At 39.6% G+C, this 18850-nt stretch overlaps 3 protein-coding genes across 3 annotated transcripts; 1 reads left to right on the plus strand and 2 right to left on the minus strand.

The window, feature by feature from the left end:
- Window positions 1-1052: 1052 nt before the first annotated feature.
- On the minus strand, window positions 1053-5020 carry LOC114429145 (prospero homeobox protein 1-like). The gene is made up of 4 exons (XM_028398002.1): window positions 3717-5020; window positions 3245-3346; window positions 2814-3008; window positions 1053-1457 (listed from the first exon to the last, which is right to left on the minus strand). The coding sequence occupies exons 1-4, from the start codon at window positions 5013-5015 to the stop codon at window positions 1290-1292; spliced, it is 1764 nt and encodes a 587-aa protein (XP_028253803.1). The 5' UTR covers window positions 5016-5020; the 3' UTR covers window positions 1053-1289.
- Window positions 5021-5631: 611 nt separating this feature from the next.
- On the plus strand, window positions 5632-10899 carry LOC114429144 (dihydrolipoyllysine-residue succinyltransferase component of 2-oxoglutarate dehydrogenase complex, mitochondrial-like). The gene is made up of 15 exons (XM_028398001.1): window positions 5632-5938; window positions 6737-6767; window positions 7031-7073; window positions 7681-7745; window positions 7827-7901; window positions 7978-8033; window positions 8118-8226; window positions 8440-8577; window positions 8662-8735; window positions 8817-8914; window positions 9022-9152; window positions 9292-9365; window positions 9439-9522; window positions 9616-9783; window positions 9888-10899. Exons 1-15 carry the CDS (start codon window positions 5774-5776, stop codon window positions 10020-10022), a joined length of 1446 nt encoding a protein of 481 aa, XP_028253802.1. The 5' UTR covers window positions 5632-5773; the 3' UTR covers window positions 10023-10899.
- Window positions 10900-13615: 2716 nt separating this feature from the next.
- LOC114429066 (leucine-rich repeat-containing protein 74A-like) lies at window positions 13616-17885 on the minus strand. The gene is made up of 11 exons (XM_028397916.1): window positions 17882-17885; window positions 16797-16975; window positions 16608-16715; window positions 15332-15407; window positions 15131-15216; window positions 14843-15037; window positions 14668-14763; window positions 14444-14572; window positions 14223-14327; window positions 14035-14120; window positions 13616-13634 (listed from the first exon to the last, which is right to left on the minus strand). The coding sequence occupies exons 1-11, from the start codon at window positions 17883-17885 to the stop codon at window positions 13616-13618; spliced, it is 1083 nt and encodes a 360-aa protein (XP_028253717.1).
- Window positions 17886-18850: the final 965 nt, after the last annotated feature.

Genomic DNA, 18850 nt, shown 5'->3' on the forward strand with positions numbered 1-18850 from the left:
TCTGTAAGAAATACCGACAGAAAATTAAGTACTTTTCTCATCATGTTGACAGAGGAGTATTTAATGTAGTACTGCCCGGTTTTGTTTTGCCTATGTGACCCACTGAGAGCGAGAAACTGGAGAGGGAATGCTCCATGTTAATCTGTGATTGTAGATACCCCATGATGTGTCGGTGAGAAATGCCTGCAAATACATCAGAAAGTATTTAGATTCACATTTTAAAAGCTGAACAGGTATCATTACAGTTGTTGCTTGGTAACATTTGGATTTTTTGGAGCATTTTTCCTGCATATTCGAAACCTTCTGATGGCAGAATTTATGTCATTCATACTTTTTTTGGATGTTTTATAGTTTCTGCCAGAGGCTGTCATGCTACATCATTTTGGAGTTCTGAGCTCACTTTTAAGAGCAGACGATCATATTCCTGTTAAATATCCACCTTTAAAGACTTCTGATGTTTCTTGGTCCTGACAGGTAATATTTTCTCAGTATTTGTATATGTTTGTTTACTTTTAACACATTTAAGCTTTTTGGAAAAAAAAAATCATTACTTCATCAGAAAGAGTTAAAATGTTAAGTAATTTAATTTGGAGTTTAAAATTTAAATCCACCCAAAGCACACACACAAAAAACAAGTGTGCCACAATCTCTATTTCTGAAGTGACTCAACCACGCTTTCAGACAGAAAGAGTGAAGCAATTATGACTCGTATCACTGCGGACATGCTCTCTTATGTAAGGATTTCTTTTTACATCAACACCTGTGGAGACGAGCATCCTGAATTTTTCACATCAAAAATTTAATCTGGATTATCAAGACAACACAGGGATCACTCCTACAGAAGACTGTGGTCTATTGTGCCTGTGGAAGTGGAAGAAAGTGAATGGAGACATCCATATGGTGAGTATGGAAGAAAGAAAAAAATTATTTAACAGTTTATAAGAAAAAATTAAATGAAAATGTAACTTTAAACAGTTATTTCTGTTATTCTGTACATACATATGAAATGTCACTGAGTTCTGAATATTAAACATTTTTATAATTTGGTGTGGAACTTTTTAATTACTACAGAAAAAACTGCTGTCTTCTGTTACTCTTGTGAAAAACATGTATTATTGCTATTTTATATAGCAATAATACATGATGCAACAATAACATCCACTAATGCTCCTACAGTCAGGAGCAGGCATGGAGACTACATCTGTTCAGTAGAATGGATTCTACTGTATTTACATGAGTAAGTCCACATTGTGACCACGGTGGCACGTGTGACGACTTCTGGTTTGATCTCATCCGGTGTGATGACTTTTGAATTCAGCTGGGACATCGCTGTCCAGTTTGCAGATCACCTTATAGATTGCTTTCTTCCAGGATGGGTCGCGGTCTTTCCCCATTGAAATGGCAACATAAAACTCTCTGAGCGTTACCTCAGCCACCTCCAGGAACCTCTCAGGGACCTGTGAGAATTAAAAAAAAAAAAAAAAAAACACTATTACTAAGACTTCACATGTATGGTGCATGTTCTTTTTTGGTTTTGACAGATAAGAGATGGGTTGCATTATATTATAGACAATGAGCAATAAAGGTAAGTAACAAATCAATACTGCTCATTTTAGACATCTGAAAGAATCCAGGACAAAACCCGTCATACATATGAACACCGTAGGCTGCTTGTGTTGTTTTTCAATGCTGTGAGTGCAGCGCACCTCCAGAAATAAAAATCTGGCAATAATATCAACTTTAATTTCTTGTCATGTTTGCCCTCCTGAAAAAAAAACACTCAAGTAAGGTGACAAAGGTGTTGTCGTTTTTTTAATCTCCTTAAATGTGACAGTCTAGAGTTTGAACGGGTCAATTTACTTCATAATCTAATTTAAGACTGATGTAACTCAGTCCAGTAAACTTACATCTTTCTAGCAGGAGTTTAGTCTCATCACTCCTTCACCACCTTCTAGTTATAGGGGTTACTCTGACAAACACTCTGAAAATCTAATGAGTTGGCTGAGAGACACATGTTCAATTTCTTTTGTGCCAAAGAGGTCGGGTTTGCACAAAGAATATGCCACAATTTAAAAGGCCATTTCCTCTTAACACATAGCTTATATACTATTTATATTATAGAACTCATAGGATCAGTGTAAAATGCAACCTGATTGTCCTGATTAGAGTATTAAATTATTTGTTCAGTCTCAAATTCAAATTCATTTGGCCTAAATTTGAAGTTTACCTGATAATTATAATACAAGAAATGGAATAAAAAAAATAGAAAACTTGCACTGACAACTGACAAATTTAAGCTCATAGTAGGATCACTGGTATTAATTTCTTCTATTAATTTCATCACACTTGCTGTTTTATCATGATTCAACAATTTATAAGCACAACACTGACATCTGAACTTTTCTGTGTTTACACTGCTATAGCTACCTTTTAGTTTTTTTGGAGAAATAGCAAGATCACATCCTGCTTTTTTCTGATTTGTGACTTATACATAATCCTTATTTGTTCCCTTATCCAACTTTCAACTGTGCATATATAAATAAACAAACATTTCTAAAATACACTGACATTTAATAAATCTTAACAAAAACATTGTTTTTCAAATAAACTCATGACAAATATTTCTCTCTTCTATTCTCTAAAAGAATATTTAATATAATATTAAATATATCACATTTTTGGCAATGCATGGCCCTGAGAAAATAAAGTGACCTCAGTGAAAACACCAAAAGCCACAGAAATGCAGACAAATGTCACTTCAGGACCGCTGCTAACCCAACAGTCAGTTTAAAGCAGTGAGAGTTCCTCCTGACCTGATAGTCATTGGCCTTGTTGTAGTGCATGTTGAGAACTCTGAAAAGTTCTGATTCTCTCCCCACAGTCAGACCCCTCATGTCGGACACTCCCTCCATGAGCGCGTGCCGGGCGAACTTCTCCATCTGGATGTAGTAAAACTCTCTGAAGTTACTGAACCACTTGATGAGCTGGGAGGTGATGCAGCGCGTGAACTGAGAACCAAGCACGACACAGGTAAGTAAAATGATAACATGCTGTGATTATTATTTTTTTATGTGAGATTAATTGTACTTTTCACTAATAAAGTGTGTTTTACCAGGATGTTGTGTTGTTGTTTTTGAGACAATAATGTTAATTCTATGATTTCTGAATTATGATGTGACAACGCAGATTAATCATGATTCTGCTCTGTCACACGTATGTGGTCAGTATGTGGTACAGTTCTCACCTGCACATCATGAAAACACATCTTCAGCACCAGTGAGCTTGGGTAGCGAGTGTAGAAGAACATGAGCTTTGCTTTCTTCAGGTGGTTTGTGGTCAGACCCTCCTAAAATACAACATTGTTAAGGACAAAAAAACATCCTCATCCTCCCCCTGTTTTCCTTTGTTGATGAGGCTCCAGACATTTTCTCGCCTCAAAAAAATCATTACAACTCAGATGCACAGAGGCTGCAATTTTCTTCACATTTTGGAAGATGAAAGGGAGCACTTATTAGATTCAGTAAGGTGCTGAAGTGTTCATGAACACACTCATTTATAGCTCATGTCTGGGTGATGCCACAATGAGTTGTTATTTGAACCTCAAACAGGCAGAGGTAGAATTATTACTGGTGTCTAAAGGCGCCTGCAACAATCATAGAACATAAAAGATCAAGAGCATTAAGAGAACACCAGTGTTGGACACCTGTAAAGGATACATTCAGCATGTACATGTTGTTTTTCACCAGGTTATCAGACTCAATCTTCACGTGAGGGAGGCACAAGCTTTCCAAAAGCATCGTATGAGTGTGTGGGCTTCTCACAGATCTGGAGTTCACCTTCGATCTCACTTTCACTGAACTCCAATATGTGTCAAATATCTCTGGCTTTGATTGGTTGATATGTGAATGTCCATCCTGCAGGAACATGAGCGCGTGCTGATGGTCAGTGCTGTTATGCTTTTCTGATGCAGGATTTTCATGCAGAGCCGAGTCTTGGCTGAAGGGATTTGGGGGTTTTGGAACATGGTGAGCTCTGGAAGATTTGTTGTTTCTTTCAAGTTCAGGCTTTTGCATCACCAGAGATAGAGCTTCTGTTTGAACATCTGCAGTCCCACAGCAGGAAAGTCCAAATGTATCATCTGTAGACACTGATGACTGCAGAGGCGCATCACTCATTGCATTCTCTGCATTCTCTGGTGATGCCTGTATAAGAGGAATGCTTTTAAATATAGAATCTACGCTCCTGCTCACAGCTCTGGACAGTTCATACTTTAAGACATCTGCCATTAGCTTTATTCTCTCTGGTTTGGATTGGAAGTAGTTCATCAGCTTCACCTTCTTCCATCCCTGATATTTTCTGCTGGAGCTGCCTTCAGAGTCGCTGTATAAATCGGAAAATGCATCACCTGGAGATGTTTCAGGAGATTCATTCCAGGTGGGGTATTTCCCTTCCTTACTGCTGTCTGTGAGTTCTCCGTCCAGCTGAGTGAACCGCATTCTGAGCTGTCTAAGGTGCTGATGCTGTCTCTCCAGCTGCTTCCTTGCTGCCTGGCGTTGCCTCATGCCTGTTTCCCGAAGTAAAGGCAGCTCTTTAATCGGGTCGCCTTGCTGCATGCAGCCAGTCTCCTCATCCTGATTTGTTGTTGTTGTTGTTGTTGCATCTGTGTAGCAGATGCCAGGAGAGCTGCTGGTCATTCCTTTGATGATGTTTTCTACTCTGGCACGCTTTGCTTGATGACCGCTGCTAAGGTTCCATTCATAAGAAGCGGGTGCTGGTGAGGGGTGCCTCCTCCTGGATAACTGTCTAGTGGAGCTGTCCAGTTGACTGGGACACATCAAGCTTGCTTCAGCATCTCCACTGCTGTAATAAGAGCTGTCCTGTAGCGTGTTCATGTTCTCGCTGTCTTTTTGTAAGTTCACAGATGTGTCTGAATTTGATGGCGCAGGGTCAGCCTGTAAAGAGGAGAGATGCTCTGCAGGGCAGCCATCGAAGCAAATGCTGCTGGAGGCATACATGGCTTTGCTCCAAACACTTTGATTCATGCTTTTTGGGTAAAAAAAAATAAAATAAAATAATAAAACATGTTACATATCTAATACAATAATGTAAAATACATTTTCTAAAAATTCTTTGAAGCAGTTTTGTTTGTATCTCTTGAGAATTATTGTATACATCTGACTGAGGTAGATGCAAACATCTTACTTAAAAATACTTCAAAATTATAGTAAAAACAGCCAGAAATATAAAATGTAGCTGTGATAGAACAATCTGCTGCAGTGGAACCTACCTGTTGGCTGTCCAGAGGGAGATGTAGGTCTGTTGCTTGCAAGAGGAGAAGACTACTCTTATTTGTACTGGCCCTGCTGAGAGCCCCTCCACACAGGAGGAGGTGTGGTCTTTGTTTGTCAACCTATCCAATGGCTGCCTGCAACATAATGTCAGATAGATAGGTAATGTGCATAGGACAACCTAAGTAAGTAAAGGTAGTTATGAGTTTTTTGTATGTTTTTTATTTTCATTTTGTTGTGTTTGTGATTAACAGTACTTTAATAGTAATTGTATATGTCTATGTTTGCTGCCATTTTCATGTAATGGTACAGCCCTGTTAATTAATCAATTAACTGTAAAAGTCAGAATATAAAAGAGGAAACTTTTATTTTATATTAACCTTAATATTTATAGACTACTGCTACATAGCGACGTGTCGTTTGGTTTATATCCAGCTGCAGCTCCCGTCGCATGGTTTTCTCGCCCCCCCTCCCGAGCAGCCACAATGGTTCCTCCCAGCTGCACCGCCCCACGAGCCTGTGAGCAGCAAACCTCCGTGCCACTGCTTCAGCTGCTGTCGGGACACGGGGCATCTCCGGTTACAGCTATGTTATCACGGTCTTCATGTGTATACAGAACGCTTGGCCGTTCTCTGTCAGCGGCGAGCCAGGTAGGTTTGAGGGGAAAACATTAACATTAACATTATAGTATGAATAGTACTGGTGTTTTTATGAAAACAGCATAGCAGGCAGTTAGCTAACACACAGCTAGCTTGTGCAGCGGGGCCTCGCCTACCAAGGACAGACAGACAGAAACATGCGCCTTCAGGAGCCGCTCAAGTTGGCCAAAAACTCTTAACAGTGTTGAAAACCCACTCTTGTGTTCACTTGTGAGCCAACTAGCTTTACCATCCACCAAGCCAGGCGTCTTGTTTACTGCTTTAAGTTCTCATGCTGTAGTGCAGGATGGTTGTTAGAATAGAATAGAAAATACTTTATTCATCCCAAGCTGGGAAATTTCACTGTTGCAGCAGCAGTTAGGTCGAGTTGTGTGCAGCTGACCTGACAAAAATAGTCTGTGCCATGTATGTAAACATGTATGTGCAAGACATATATGGCTTTGAACTTATAAGTCCGTTAGTCTGGACAGTGCTTTGACCAGGACATAATCTGCAATATGATCGTAAGGTAACAACTATATTTAGTCAGGAATGCTTTCTTCTTCTAAAAGACTGGTGCTTAATAAATGATCTCAGTTGTCATCCACTTAAAGCGATGCATTGTTTTGTACTGCTTCATACATGAAGAATGTTTTGTTTATGTTTTAATCTCATGCTTTTGTCGTACGTTGTTGAAACCAGTTGCAGAAAGTAAAAAGTTTTGTTGTGGCTGCATGCCTCACATTGAACAAAAATAATTTCCATCTGTGGTATGTTGTGAAATTAATTTTTCTTTTGTTATCTTTTCAGGTCAATAATGCACTGGTACATCAAAGCATAAGTAAGTGTGCTTTTAACTAAGTAGAGTAACCCTTTAACTGCATTTGAGATCCTCAGCAGTAATGCAACATCTAAGAATATGAATAAACATGAATATGAGTGGGTCATCCAAAGCAGAATCAGTGATGCTTGTTGAGTGGCTGAGATGCCTAGGGAGTCCTCTGCAGTTTTTAGAGACCTCTCCTCATGCTTCATGTAAAGACACAGCAGTCACAGTTTTTGATGATTTTCCTTATTTCTCTCTTTTCTGTTTTTACTCCTAAGGTCACTCTGTGTGCAGCCAGCTAGTTTACAGGAAATCTCAGCGGTAAGTAGGGCCAGGCAATTAGCTGAAAATATCCCGAATTTGATGTCATCTTACTTATGTCAGTTTGATTATTACTCTTCCTGTGCGGTCCCCTTGAGGTAAAAAAAATAATCATAATAAAATGAAAAAGCAGTGTAAAGCTTGTTACATACTCCACAAGAACAGAGAAACCTGTTTGTGTTCCCGAGGTGGCGTGAACAAGAACACAATTCGTTTAGGCCGGGACTTTTTTTTTTTATACTTCACAAGAAATGTGTGTGCTCTTTTCTATTCTCTGGTTTGAATTTCTTAAGTGAATATTTATAAAACATGTGTGCACAAAATACTCTGTTACACAGAGTGAACAGAGTAGGGTGTATTCACACTGGGAATGTTTTAAATTAAAATCAAGGGAATAATTGGTGTGAAGCAGCAGTTTGTTTGAGACCTGCCCTCTTCCAAACAAACTCTGTTGTAATTTTAGCTAAAATATGAACCCAGTATTGATTAAAGCCATCTTAACAGGGTGTTATTTCACAAGATATAACCTTGAAAAATGCCACCGCCCTAAAGAAAATGGGGTTGTCAGATGTTTTGTTAAATGTCTTCTTCTCTTCTTGATGCTCAGATGTGAATTTCCATCATCAGCAAGTGTCTACCACATCAGATACTTTAAAACGTCAGCTGTTCACAGTACGTACATTGTCTATTCTGTAATGTACAACTTTGATAGAGTTTACCTTGCATTAATTATTTTTTTATTTCTTTGTACAGGAGATGAAGTGGTCACAGTCAAAACTCCTGCATTTGCTGAATCGGTTACAGAGGGTGATGTGAGGTGGGAAAAAGGTTGGTATTTGCCTGGTAAAATATGGTCATTGTAATTTATGCACAATAAATACTTACTTGTGGATTTTTTTTCTAGCTGTGGGTGATTCAGTGACAGAAGATGAGGTGGTGTGTGAAATTGAGACTGACAAGGTAAGAACCACTCCACCTGGAATCCACCTTTTTGTTTCCTTAGCTGAGAAAAAGTCAAACTGAAAATCCTGTTTGTGCCTTCAGACATCTGTACAAGTGCCTGCTCCAGCAGCTGGTGTGATCGAGGAGCTCCTGGTGCCTGATGGAGGGAAGGTAGAAGGAGGAACACCCCTCTTCAAACTCCGAAAAGGAGGTATGTTATCTGAAATATCTGCTATCGTCTTCTTTTTCAACAAAGGCAACAGTATGAGTGTTACTGTTTTAAACAGTAAACATCTACTTATGATTGATGCTACAGACAGAACTCAGTTCTTAGGATTTGTTGCACTGCACTGAAACAATGATGATTCAGTCTTATTGTTATGATTAATTACAAAAGCAAAATGTGATATTTTCTTTCTTTCAGCTGCTTCTCCTGCTACTAAGGTCGCTCCCTCTACGGCTGCAGATGCCCCGGCTGCAGCCGCTCCTCCACCACCTCCTCAGGCTTCGGCCCCTCCAGCCACACCTCCAGTGCCACCACAGGCTGCCCAAGCACAACCTGGTGTGTTTAAATTGACATTTTTTTGAAATGCATTGTATGTTTTTATATATTGTACATACTGACATCCCCTCTCTCTTCATGTAGTTGATGCTGTCAAGCCCACTGCTATAGCTACGGCTCCCCCAGCAGCTCCTTCAGCTGTCAGAGGAGAAAACAGGGTAACACTTTTTTTCCCACTGAAACAACAAGTTTGTTGAGATGAATCGCAATAACTTTTGTTTTCTGTTGTTTGTGTGCAGGTGAAGATGAACAGAATGAGGCTGAGGATTGCTCAGAGGCTGAAGGAAGCCCAGAACACCTGCGCCATGCTGACCACCTTCAACGAGGTGGACATGAGGTGAGCCACAGTGACTCCAGAACAGGTTAACCTGCCTTTCTCTGCCCTCGGCTCCAGGCTCTAACATTTCTTGAATGTTTTTTTCATATGTCTGAATTTGGTTTTAGCAACATTCAGGATATGAGGAAAATCCACAAGGATGCTTTCTTAAAAAAGCACAACATGAAGCTGGGCTTCATGTCAGCATTTGTTAAGGCTGCTGCACATGCTCTGACCGACCAGCCTGCTGTCAATGCAGGTAAGATGACAGACTATGTGTTTGCTTAAAAAAGTTTCCTAAGCCTTCCAGGAGGAGGTTTACTATCATTAGAGGGATGTGTATATTTTGTAAGATAGGGCACCATTAAGCTTTACTCACAAAATGTTTTAAATTACAGTGATTGATGACACAACCAAAGAGATCATCTACAGAGATTACGTAGATATAAGTGTTGCTGTGGCCACTCCAAAGGTACGATTCTGTACTATATGTACCTTATATGGTGTCAAAGAAGACATGATAAACAGTTTAATGTGTTTCACAGGGTCTTGTAGTACCAGTGGTCCGTAATGTTGAGACCATGAACTTTGCTGACATTGAGAAGGCCATTAATGCACTGGGAGAAAAGGTTTAAAAAGATTTTTTTAAAGAAGACACACATGCTAAATCTTTTCGCCCGTTTCACGAAGTTGTGGAAAATCATTTCTGTCGTGTTTCCCAGGCTCGTAAAAATGAGCTTGCTGTTGAAGATATGGACGGTGGCACGTTCACCATCAGCAATGGTGGCGTGTTTGGCTCTCTGTTTGGCACACCCATCATCAACCCACCACAATCTGCCATCCTGGGCATGCATGGTATCTTCGACCGGCCTGTGGCCATCAATGGCAAGGTGAGAACCATATGACCATAAGAAAACTGCATACATACTAAAACAGATTTAGTGGATTTATGAAACGGTAAATCAAACTGTAAAACACGTCTCTGCTTTTGCAGGTTGAGATCCGACCCATGATGTACGTGGCTCTGACATACGACCACCGACTCGTTGATGGCAGAGAAGCGGTCACATTCTTGCGCAAGATCAAATCGGTGGTGGAAGATCCACGAGTGCTGCTTCTGGACATGTGATGTTTCTACCACCACATTATTTACAGTTAAAGATGCATAAAATGAACTCCCATCACAGAAAACGCACAATTCACTCAAAACTGCCTACAAAACTACTGTTCTTTTCCAACAGCGGGGGAGAATTAGGGATGCGTTCTGTCTACTATTGCAATTAGATGCATGCTATTACCTGTAAAGAGTTGGCTAAGCAAAGAGAAAAGATCGATTACAAGCTTAAACTGCAAAAACAGCTTGCATATGGGTGTGTTATTGTACCCATGTGCTCTGTTATTGGCCATATGAAGCACTAGATAAACACTTGCTATATTCTTGTCACAGTTGTGCAATCGCCAAACAAAAAATGGCTTTTCCAGACAGCAGCTGGTTGAATAACTTTCTCCCCTCCTTGTTAAATGGTGCTCCTGAGCCACTTTTTCCACAGCGAGGCCAAATGGAGCTCAGTTATATTAGTTCAAGATGTGAACACAGGTTTCAAAGATTTCTTTTGGTTTGCTGCTAGACATTATGACTAGCAACAGCGTTGTGGAAAACAGAGTCAGCAACCGAGAAAACGAACTTTTTGTACATAACACACGTATTCCAGTGCCACGACTTTAAATCCATGCTGGCTCTCTGGATGTGACTCAGTGCAGTTACATTCCTGGGTTGTCATTCATGTTCTGTGTCACTTCGACTGAGGCCACAAAGTCAGATCAAACCACAGTGGTAGAAACCATAGGAAGAAACATACTGTTTCTTTTGTATGATATCTGCTTTGTTGGGAGTAATATTCAAAACGCACAACTTACTGGCAGGTTTTAATGTTGGAACATTTTCTTTGTCCCATCTTATATGTAAAAAAATCTATTTAAAGAAACAATAAACATCTTAAAGAGTTTTATGTACTGAAACGTATTGGGCAGCAGTGGCTCAGTGGTAGAGCGGGTAGTCGTTGTTGTGTGTCCTTGGGCACATTACCTTCAGTGCACTCACTGGTGTATGAATGTGTATGAATGAATCAGCGGTGGGCAGCCCCGTCTCTGTAGCCGTGGCTACATCTGTAGTTTACCACTGCCACTGTGTGAATGTGGTGTGAATGAAGAATGAATCTCAAGTGCTTTGAGTGCCCAGCAGGGAAGCACTATATAAGACCAATGCATTATTATTTCCTATATTTTCACATAGTCTCTGTCTCTAGTTATCCAACAATGACTTTCCACAGTGGAGTGAGCAGTTGGTTTGTTCTCATCAATACACAAATTGATTTGTTGATAGTAAAATTTGAAATCTTGAATTGGACTGAAAGGCTCAAATATATCCCTCTACTTAATCAAATATCAGACGAGGTTTTTAATTGATAATGGTCATATTCGTTGTGCTTGCTTGTGCTGCACAAAAAGAAAAACAGTACATTTCATCTTGACATTCATCTGCTTCTCGAAACATAATTGAAATACAGTGACGGCAAAATAAAAGCGCAGAGCTTCTGTGATGAGCATCTTCATGGCTGATCTTTGGATGGAACATTTTATCTCATGCCAAATCTATTTTGCCCCCCAAATTTTCTGCTGCGGATGAGTTGTGTGCCAGCGATGGATCTTCAAAGCTTCATTAGCCGGCCGACCGCCCCGGCTCTTGAGAAGCTCCAAATAAAGGGATCATCTCTGACAAAGTCTTGAGGGTTGCTTGGCCCTTTCTGCCACTTCACAAACAGAAGCTCAAGTGTGTGCAGCTGTGTATGATACCTCTTCACTGTTTCTGTTTACTTTAATAATCGCAGGGGACAATGGGTCCTAATGTACGTCTTTGTTTCTCTGCCAGCACCTACACAAATGTCTGAACAACACTGTTTGGAGGAAAAACACAGAATTCATTATGCGAACACAACGTTAGATTACCATGAGAATACCGGAGGTTCTAATGGGCCTGAATACGGCAAACAATGACACAAGGGCTCCTTTAATTTAATTATTTACTTTTATTACCGCTCAAGATTCCATTAGCGCTTTCGAGAACATGTTAATTGGCAGCGTATGCCAGTGGGTGCATAGATATCTGAAGGGTTTGTTGGCAGGTTTTTGTTTCGTCTTCAAAATTTGGCCAAATCCGTGAATTTCCAATTGGACTGCTCAATAAGATGTGGGTTTAAAGTCTTTGTGTCCATTCAGATGAAAGATGGCCCATTAGAAATTGGCAGCTAGCTGTTTGTTTTCATTAAGCCACATCAGAGAGATAATTTACCTAAATTATTCTGTTATTTTTTTCTGTCTTTTAAATAAGCTCATTATATCAATGCCATTATATAAAGAATTATCTTTTAGACCATTTGAAAAAAAATGTTTTTATAGGTAAAAAATTACCAATTTTTTTTCAATTCTCTATTAAAAAGCTGGGTATACCTTTGATCTAGAGTACTCCACATGTACTCAAGATGTTTGGATTTATTTCTTTATTCCAAAATAATCAGGGGAAGCATCCTATTCATTCTGCATAAGTCACCTTAAGCAACAATATAACCTAGAGTCCTCCTTCCACAGGCAAGTTCTCCCAAGATGCCTGGAACTACTAACACTGACATGGCAGGTATGTTGATGAACATACAGACATAATATAGTGTCACCAAATATTAATGTGATTTAAGCTCTGTTTATTTCAATCAGTGTTTAGTTTTGTTTTTAAAGCTATTTTCAAAGCTATTGTGACTTTCAGGGAATTGGATTATATGTGAATTGTGTGCGCCCGGGTGTTTAGTTTTTTGATTACGCACAATGGTAAATTGAAAAATCAAAGGTGGAACTATAGGCTGGGCTGGTTACTTAGACAGGAACATGTGTAATAGAAGCATATGAAGTAAGACAGGTGCCGAGTTTTTACCAATTGTGTTACTTTGTGGAATAGTAACTCAAACCATTTACACGTAACACAAAGAAGAGATGCAGGTGAAACACAGTGCGTGGCATCATTGTCTCCTCTGTGGTTACCACCAGAGCCACCTGACAGAAACAAACTGTGCTCCTGGATATCACACCTTGAGACAATTCATCAGCACACCCTTAATAATCCTACTCTGCTGCAGGGCCTGCATAAGTAATGTTCCATATGCATATTCATAAGTGTGCCGTTTTCCTTTACAGACCATTTCATTCAAAGCTAACCAAGCCCAGCATGGCAAAACAACTAGCTTGCATCTGGCCCTATTCTTTCTCTCCCCTCGTCCCTTTGATATGGACGCCAGCTCCCTCTTTTCTTCCACCTCTTGTTCTGTTGTCATACCAGAAGATTATTTTGGATGGAGAGAATGAGGCAGAGGACCCTGTGGCCCAGCACAGACACAGGTTGGTGCAGCTGGTTGGTGTCAGAGGTTCAAGTATACACACTGGTTTGGACAGAGCGAAGAACTACAGTGGAGAGGAGTGGGGTGGGGGAAGGTCACTGACGTCACAGGAAGCTGCTGTTTGGATACACCTGTTGGCGGTGCATAATACATTTTGGTATTTGAATTTGTGTTGTTATGTTCTCCAAAAAACTGAGAGCTGTTAAATGGAAGACAAGATCGAGTAATGGTCTGAGCATTTATTCAAAGATGGGTTCCTGTAATGTTGCATGTCTCCGTATCACAGCTTGGCAAACTGACTGCAACAAAGAGAGACAGCCCATCATTACACACAGTGCATGTCTGACAGTCAGCTTCATGGGTGAATTTATGATTTTCCTTTGTATAATATAAGGTTTAATTAATCAAATTTACTCGGCTGGTTTGAACGACTCATTTTTGCTACATTAATTAGCAATTCTCATTTGCAACTATTATTATAGCACACTGGGGCAAACAGTGAGCCTTGAGTCCTATATGCAGATTATTTAACACATTCAAATTCTTACTACAGGGCTCTTCAATTAAATGGTATCTAAAATTAATCCTTGTATAACTGGATAAAAATTATTTTAGTTATTTTTTCTTTTTTATGAAGATGGACTAAAAAAGCTAAACACATTTTACCATTAAAAAAAACAAACCACCTGCCAGACTGACCTGTAGGCTATCTTCGCTGTGAACTCCTTGTCAAACTTATTGATCAACCATTCAAGCTGGCGTCGATCAAGAGGTATGTTAGCTTCCTGCACATGTGACGATAACATTTTTCATTTACTTGTTGTATTTTTCTAATTTGTTGTATTTACTCATGAGGTGCACTAACACATAGTTTTAGGTTCACGGACCTTGACAGCCGCCCTGAAGGCAGAGGTGGAGACGGTCATGGTTTTTTCTTCATCCAAAGCCTGAAAGAAATCCATGATCGTCTCACTTTGCTCTTCAAAGAAGTTCTATAAAAGAATCCAAATCACAGTGGACAGGATTTCAGTTATTTAACAGAGTGTGGTGTTAAATAGTAAGGTTGTTTTATTTTATTTTTCTGTCTTGTGTCTTCTCAGCCACTGACCTTAAAGATCTGCAGGGCAGATAAGTTCCTGGTGACGGAGCTCATGACGCTGTACTGGACATCCAGAGCAGGATGAGTCTGCAGGGTCTCTTCCAGCAGCTCCATGAAGGTCTCATCCACAAACACACTCTACACCCACAAATGCACATACATAAAGAAGGTGCATGGAGCAGTTTACACTTCAGTCCATAGGATGATGTGACAATAGATTTTGTAGCACTTACAGAAATATCAATCTTTTCCAGTGCTGAGTTCCTGTTGTTTTTAACTGCTTCCAGCAGCGCCAGAGCTCCGATACTTGTTATGGGGTTATGGGAGAGCTGATCGAAATAAACGCCAAACATAACACAGCATGTTCAAAATGATTACAATGAACACAGCTCCCTTTTGTGCCTTCACCTTGAGAACACCAAGGGTGTTATTGGTGGTCAGGCCCTGACAGAGCAGCCTCACAGCCTTATCGTCTATCCAGTTATAACTGAGGTCCAGGAGCACAAGTGTGCTGTTTTCACTGAGAGCTTGACCCAGAGACTGTGCCTCAGAGCGGCCCAAAACACAGAAGGACAGCTGGAGCTGCTTCAGAGTTGAGTTTTCCTGAGGGAAAGAAACAACAGACGCCAAGAGCTATGATAGGAAAGAGCATTGAAGTTATATAGACAGAAGGCGTGTGTGCATTATGTTTGTCACCTTCAGAGATGACATCAGAGCCACTGCACTGTTCTTAGAAAAACAATTCCCGCTCAGATTTAGGACTTTAATTCCTCCATTTCTGGCTTTGAGGAAGCAGAAATACATTTTGAACACATCACTGGGGTAATCCTGGTTAAGGTGGGCATTACACTGGTCATTTAAATCTGTTTACATTTACACCATCAGCAATTACTGTACCCAACAATTGACCCAGGTGTTCTCCTCCTTTGAATTTGTTGAGACTGAGGTCCAGCTCCTCAAACTTGTATTTATCCTGTCAGAAGAATGAAAGAACCAGCTAAATCCTTGGGGCACTTTTTGGCCCAAATGGGTATTTTTTATTTTCAACTCTCAAAATATCAGTCAGTGTAAAGGCTAAATGTATGAAAATTGGCCAGGAATCTTTTTTTATAATTATTTTTAAAATTCAAGATGTAAGGTGTATAGTATAGGAGATTTATGCCTATACCTACAATGAGACCTTTTCTGACCCATTTGGGCCCATTGACTCCCATTATGAACACAAATTTTTGATATACTCTAGTCCTGACATGTTTTAATGCTTTCCCCAAATATACCTAATAGACCTGAGCTTGTGCCATCAAAAAAAATACATTTTTGGTTCGATACCACCAGATAGAGACAAAACAAAATCATTAATAAAATCATCTCTTACCATGTAGAATGGAAAGAAATAAAACAGTTGAGCACCATAAAATGGTCTTCCTGTGTTGTGACTGATGAATGGTGTGAAAGGGATTTAGAATATGTGTGTGTGTGTGTGTGGGCATGTGTGCAAAGTCCTGTTTATTTTTATTTTTTGATCAAACGAGAGCTTCCTCTCTCCTATTGGAAGTAAGGTAGCATGTTTATGCAGGTTCATCTTCTCTATTACAAAAGGAGTATAAAAACATAAAAAAAATATTAAAAAATTAAAAAAAACTTTACATCTATCATTAGCTCTGAAGTTGCTGAAAAGATAGGTTGCAGCAAAAATAAAAAAATATTTATATATACCATTTTTATAGCATTTTTATGAATGTACCCATTTGGGTACCAAAGGCTTTAGTGTAGAGACAGTTTTTGAGTGCCCCAGGGGTAAAGCATTATGTACGTACACATCAGTACACAACAGTCACTTGATTAGTTTTATGAACATGGACTAACCTTTAAAGCATCTGTTAAGTATTTAACAGCTGCATCATCGAAGTCATTTCCTAAGAGAACAAATATGAATTTATGCAAAACAGATCACAGCACCTTAATTCCTAGAGTGAGAACATTGAGCACCTGCAAGGTTGATGGATTTGATATATAAATTGTCTGAGAGCATGTTGGAGAGGAGTATGGCTCCTTGAAGGCCCAGCTGGTTGTTAGACAGATTCTGAAGTAGATAAGTCCAACCATTTTTCAGAAGAGACATGAAAGTTTCATTGTAAAACAATTACCTTGAAAATAATTTTGAAAAAGTTACCAGACTCCTGACACTGGTGTTTGATGAAAGGGCCTTCATCAGGTACGCTGTCCCCTTTGCCTTAAGTGTGTTGTGGCTCAACTCCAGGTTGGTGATAATCTTGTCATTCTTACAAATGAAAACATGAATGAAGGATCCTATTGTTTGTTGTGCTACAGACTTAATTCAGAATAACAAAGTTAGGATTACTTTAAGAGCTATAGCGAGAGCTTTGGCCCTCAGAGGCCCCATGAAATAGTAGTTCAGATTTAAAGAAGTGGTTGCACCCAAGTTATGGAGGACGGCCCTGATAGGAGTGGCACCTGTCTCCTGACAGGCCTGCAGGTACAGCTCTGCCACAGACATGCTCTGTGTCTGACAGGTGGTGTCTGAAAATGGAAGAAAATAAAAACAGTGTACGGAAGCGTATTGCATTCACTTGAGTAAAAAATAAATCTACTATTTCTAGTAAGTTTTTACTAGAAATATTTTTTATTGTTATGAGAAAATTTCTGTTTTTAGAAGTAATATTTTATGTTTTTACGAGTTATATTTTCTGTTTTTACAAGTTATTTTTTCTGTTTTTACAAGTTATCTTTTCTGTTTTTACGAGTTATATTTTCTTTTTTACGAGTAATATTTTCCTGTTTTATGAGTAATAATTTCTTAAAGGTAGGGTAGGAGATTTCATTCTGATTTCCAAGAGTTTAAATCGAGGCAACTGGACTCAAGGATTGTTTTTTGAAGAATTTCGCCACTCCCCCAAGTGGCTTCTTCAGTTCTGCAACTATTCTGGTTGGGAATCTGAGTTTTTTCATTCTGATGCAGTTTTTGTTAAATTTGTGTAACTTCTCTTTACAATCCGATAGCAACCAATTAGTTCGGCAGTTTCGCATTAAAACGAAGAATATGAATCACCCGTGGAAGCTATAAAACGCTAAAAACATCAGCCAATCCTCCGGGTGGACCCTGCATGGCGTATTGGCTGGTTGTCACTCTCATCCTGCTCTGCGCGCACCAGAGAGGTACGTGCATGATGGCCGAAGTCACAGACCGCAGCTCGTCTTCAGGTAATGCGCGTCCATGTGATTGGGAGGCGTAGCTTCAGAGTGAGGTCCGAGAGAAAGGGGCGTGTGTTTACTTTCAAAATCTCCTACCCTACCTTTAACGCGATACCTAAGGTCTGCAGGAGGCCCACTCACTCGAAGGCTATCGAGGGGCTGACACGACCGTAGTGTTGCTGTTGGGTGCTAAACTTAAACGCTTCAGGTAAGTGTTGTTATTTACAAACCTACCCATTTCCAAAACAAAGCAGACGACAGTATACTTGTGCTTGGCACTGTCCAGCGGGATAGTCTCTGGCTAAATTACAAAGTCTATATACGATTTTTGGTTGGCAATGTATGTTATTGCTGCTACAATTGTAGTGTAGAAGCCATATATATGGAGTCGTTTGTCTATTTGTTAGTCTGGTTGTCATGGTGATAGGATTTGCGTCACGTGGGTGTAGGTGGTGACCCCTAGAATTTATAAAACAGGCACTTTGCACGTTAATCCCCCGTCTCATTCTTTTGGTTTACAAGATTCATTTCCACAATGCAGTGCTTAATTTCATGTTCATCTATATAAAACCTCCACCATACATCACAGCGCGTGAAAAATAGCAAACCATGGCATATCTGAACATCTAAGCGGAGGTTTAAATATATTTAAAGCAATATACATTCTTTAAATTGTTTGTATTTGTTGATGCAAAACAGATTTTTTTTACATTTGTACAGAGCATGCTATGGCCACATGTTCAAATAACCCCCTGCCACAAGATGATGGTCTGTGGACATTTCGTAAGAGTCGCGGTGTTCCTGAGGAGAATATTCTGAAGATGCAGCAGCAACATGTAAGTCTCTGCACAATAATTTCCGCAGTGTATTAAATATTAACGTTTTGTTAGGCTTATCTGCATTATTTTATATTTTGCTAATTCTGATATACAGTGAGGAAAAAAATTTCATCGTAGGTGCATGTCCACTGCGAGAGACATAATCTAAAAATAAAAATCCAATTTTAACTATTTATATGTATGATACAGCTGCTAATAAGTATTTGAACACCTATCAGCTAGAATTCTGACCCTCAAAGACCTGTTAGTCCGCCTTTAAACAGTCCACCTCCACTCCATTTATTATCCTAAATCAGATTCACCTGTTAGAGGTTGTTAGCTGCATAAAGACACCTGTCCGCCCCATACAATAAGTAAGACTGCA

Source organism: Parambassis ranga, chromosome 24 (assembly GCF_900634625.1).
Source record: "Parambassis ranga chromosome 24, fParRan2.1, whole genome shotgun sequence".
Taxonomy (NCBI): domain Eukaryota; kingdom Metazoa; phylum Chordata; class Actinopteri; family Ambassidae; genus Parambassis; species Parambassis ranga.

What these genes read in the sequence shown, in the direction of transcription:
- LOC114429145 (XM_028398002.1), bottom strand. Translation starts at nt 5,015, where the DNA reads ATGTATGCCTCCAGCAGCATTTGCTTCGATGGCTGCCCTGCAGAGCAT. An exon ending in TGTGTTTTCATGATGTGCAG is followed by an intron (nt 3,009 to 3,244) that starts GTGAGAACTGTA and finishes CTTGGTTCTCAG; the next exon opens with TTCACGCGCTGCATCACCTC. An exon ending in ACAAGGCCAATGACTATCAG is followed by an intron (nt 1,458 to 2,813) that starts GTCAGGAGGAAC and finishes TAATTCTCACAG; the next exon opens with GTCCCTGAGAGGTTCCTGGA.
- LOC114429144 (XM_028398001.1), top strand. Translation starts at nt 5,774, where the DNA reads ATGGTTCCTCCCAGCTGCACCGCCCCACGAGCCTGTGAGCAGCAAACC. An exon ending in TTCAACGAGGTGGACATGAG is followed by an intron (nt 8,915 to 9,021) that starts GTGAGCCACAGT and finishes ATTTGGTTTTAG; the next exon opens with CAACATTCAGGATATGAGGA. An exon ending in TTGCTGTGGCCACTCCAAAG is followed by an intron (nt 9,366 to 9,438) that starts GTACGATTCTGT and finishes TGTGTTTCACAG; the next exon opens with GGTCTTGTAGTACCAGTGGT.
- LOC114429066 (XM_028397916.1), bottom strand. An exon ending in CTCTCGCTATAGCTCTTAAA is followed by an intron (nt 16,716 to 16,796) that starts GTAATCCTAACT and finishes TTCATTTGTAAG; the next exon opens with AATGACAAGATTATCACCAA. An exon ending in ACACCAGTGTCAGGAGTCTG is followed by an intron (nt 15,408 to 16,607) that starts GTAACTTTTTCA and finishes TTCTTCTGACAG; the next exon opens with GATAAATACAAGTTTGAGGA.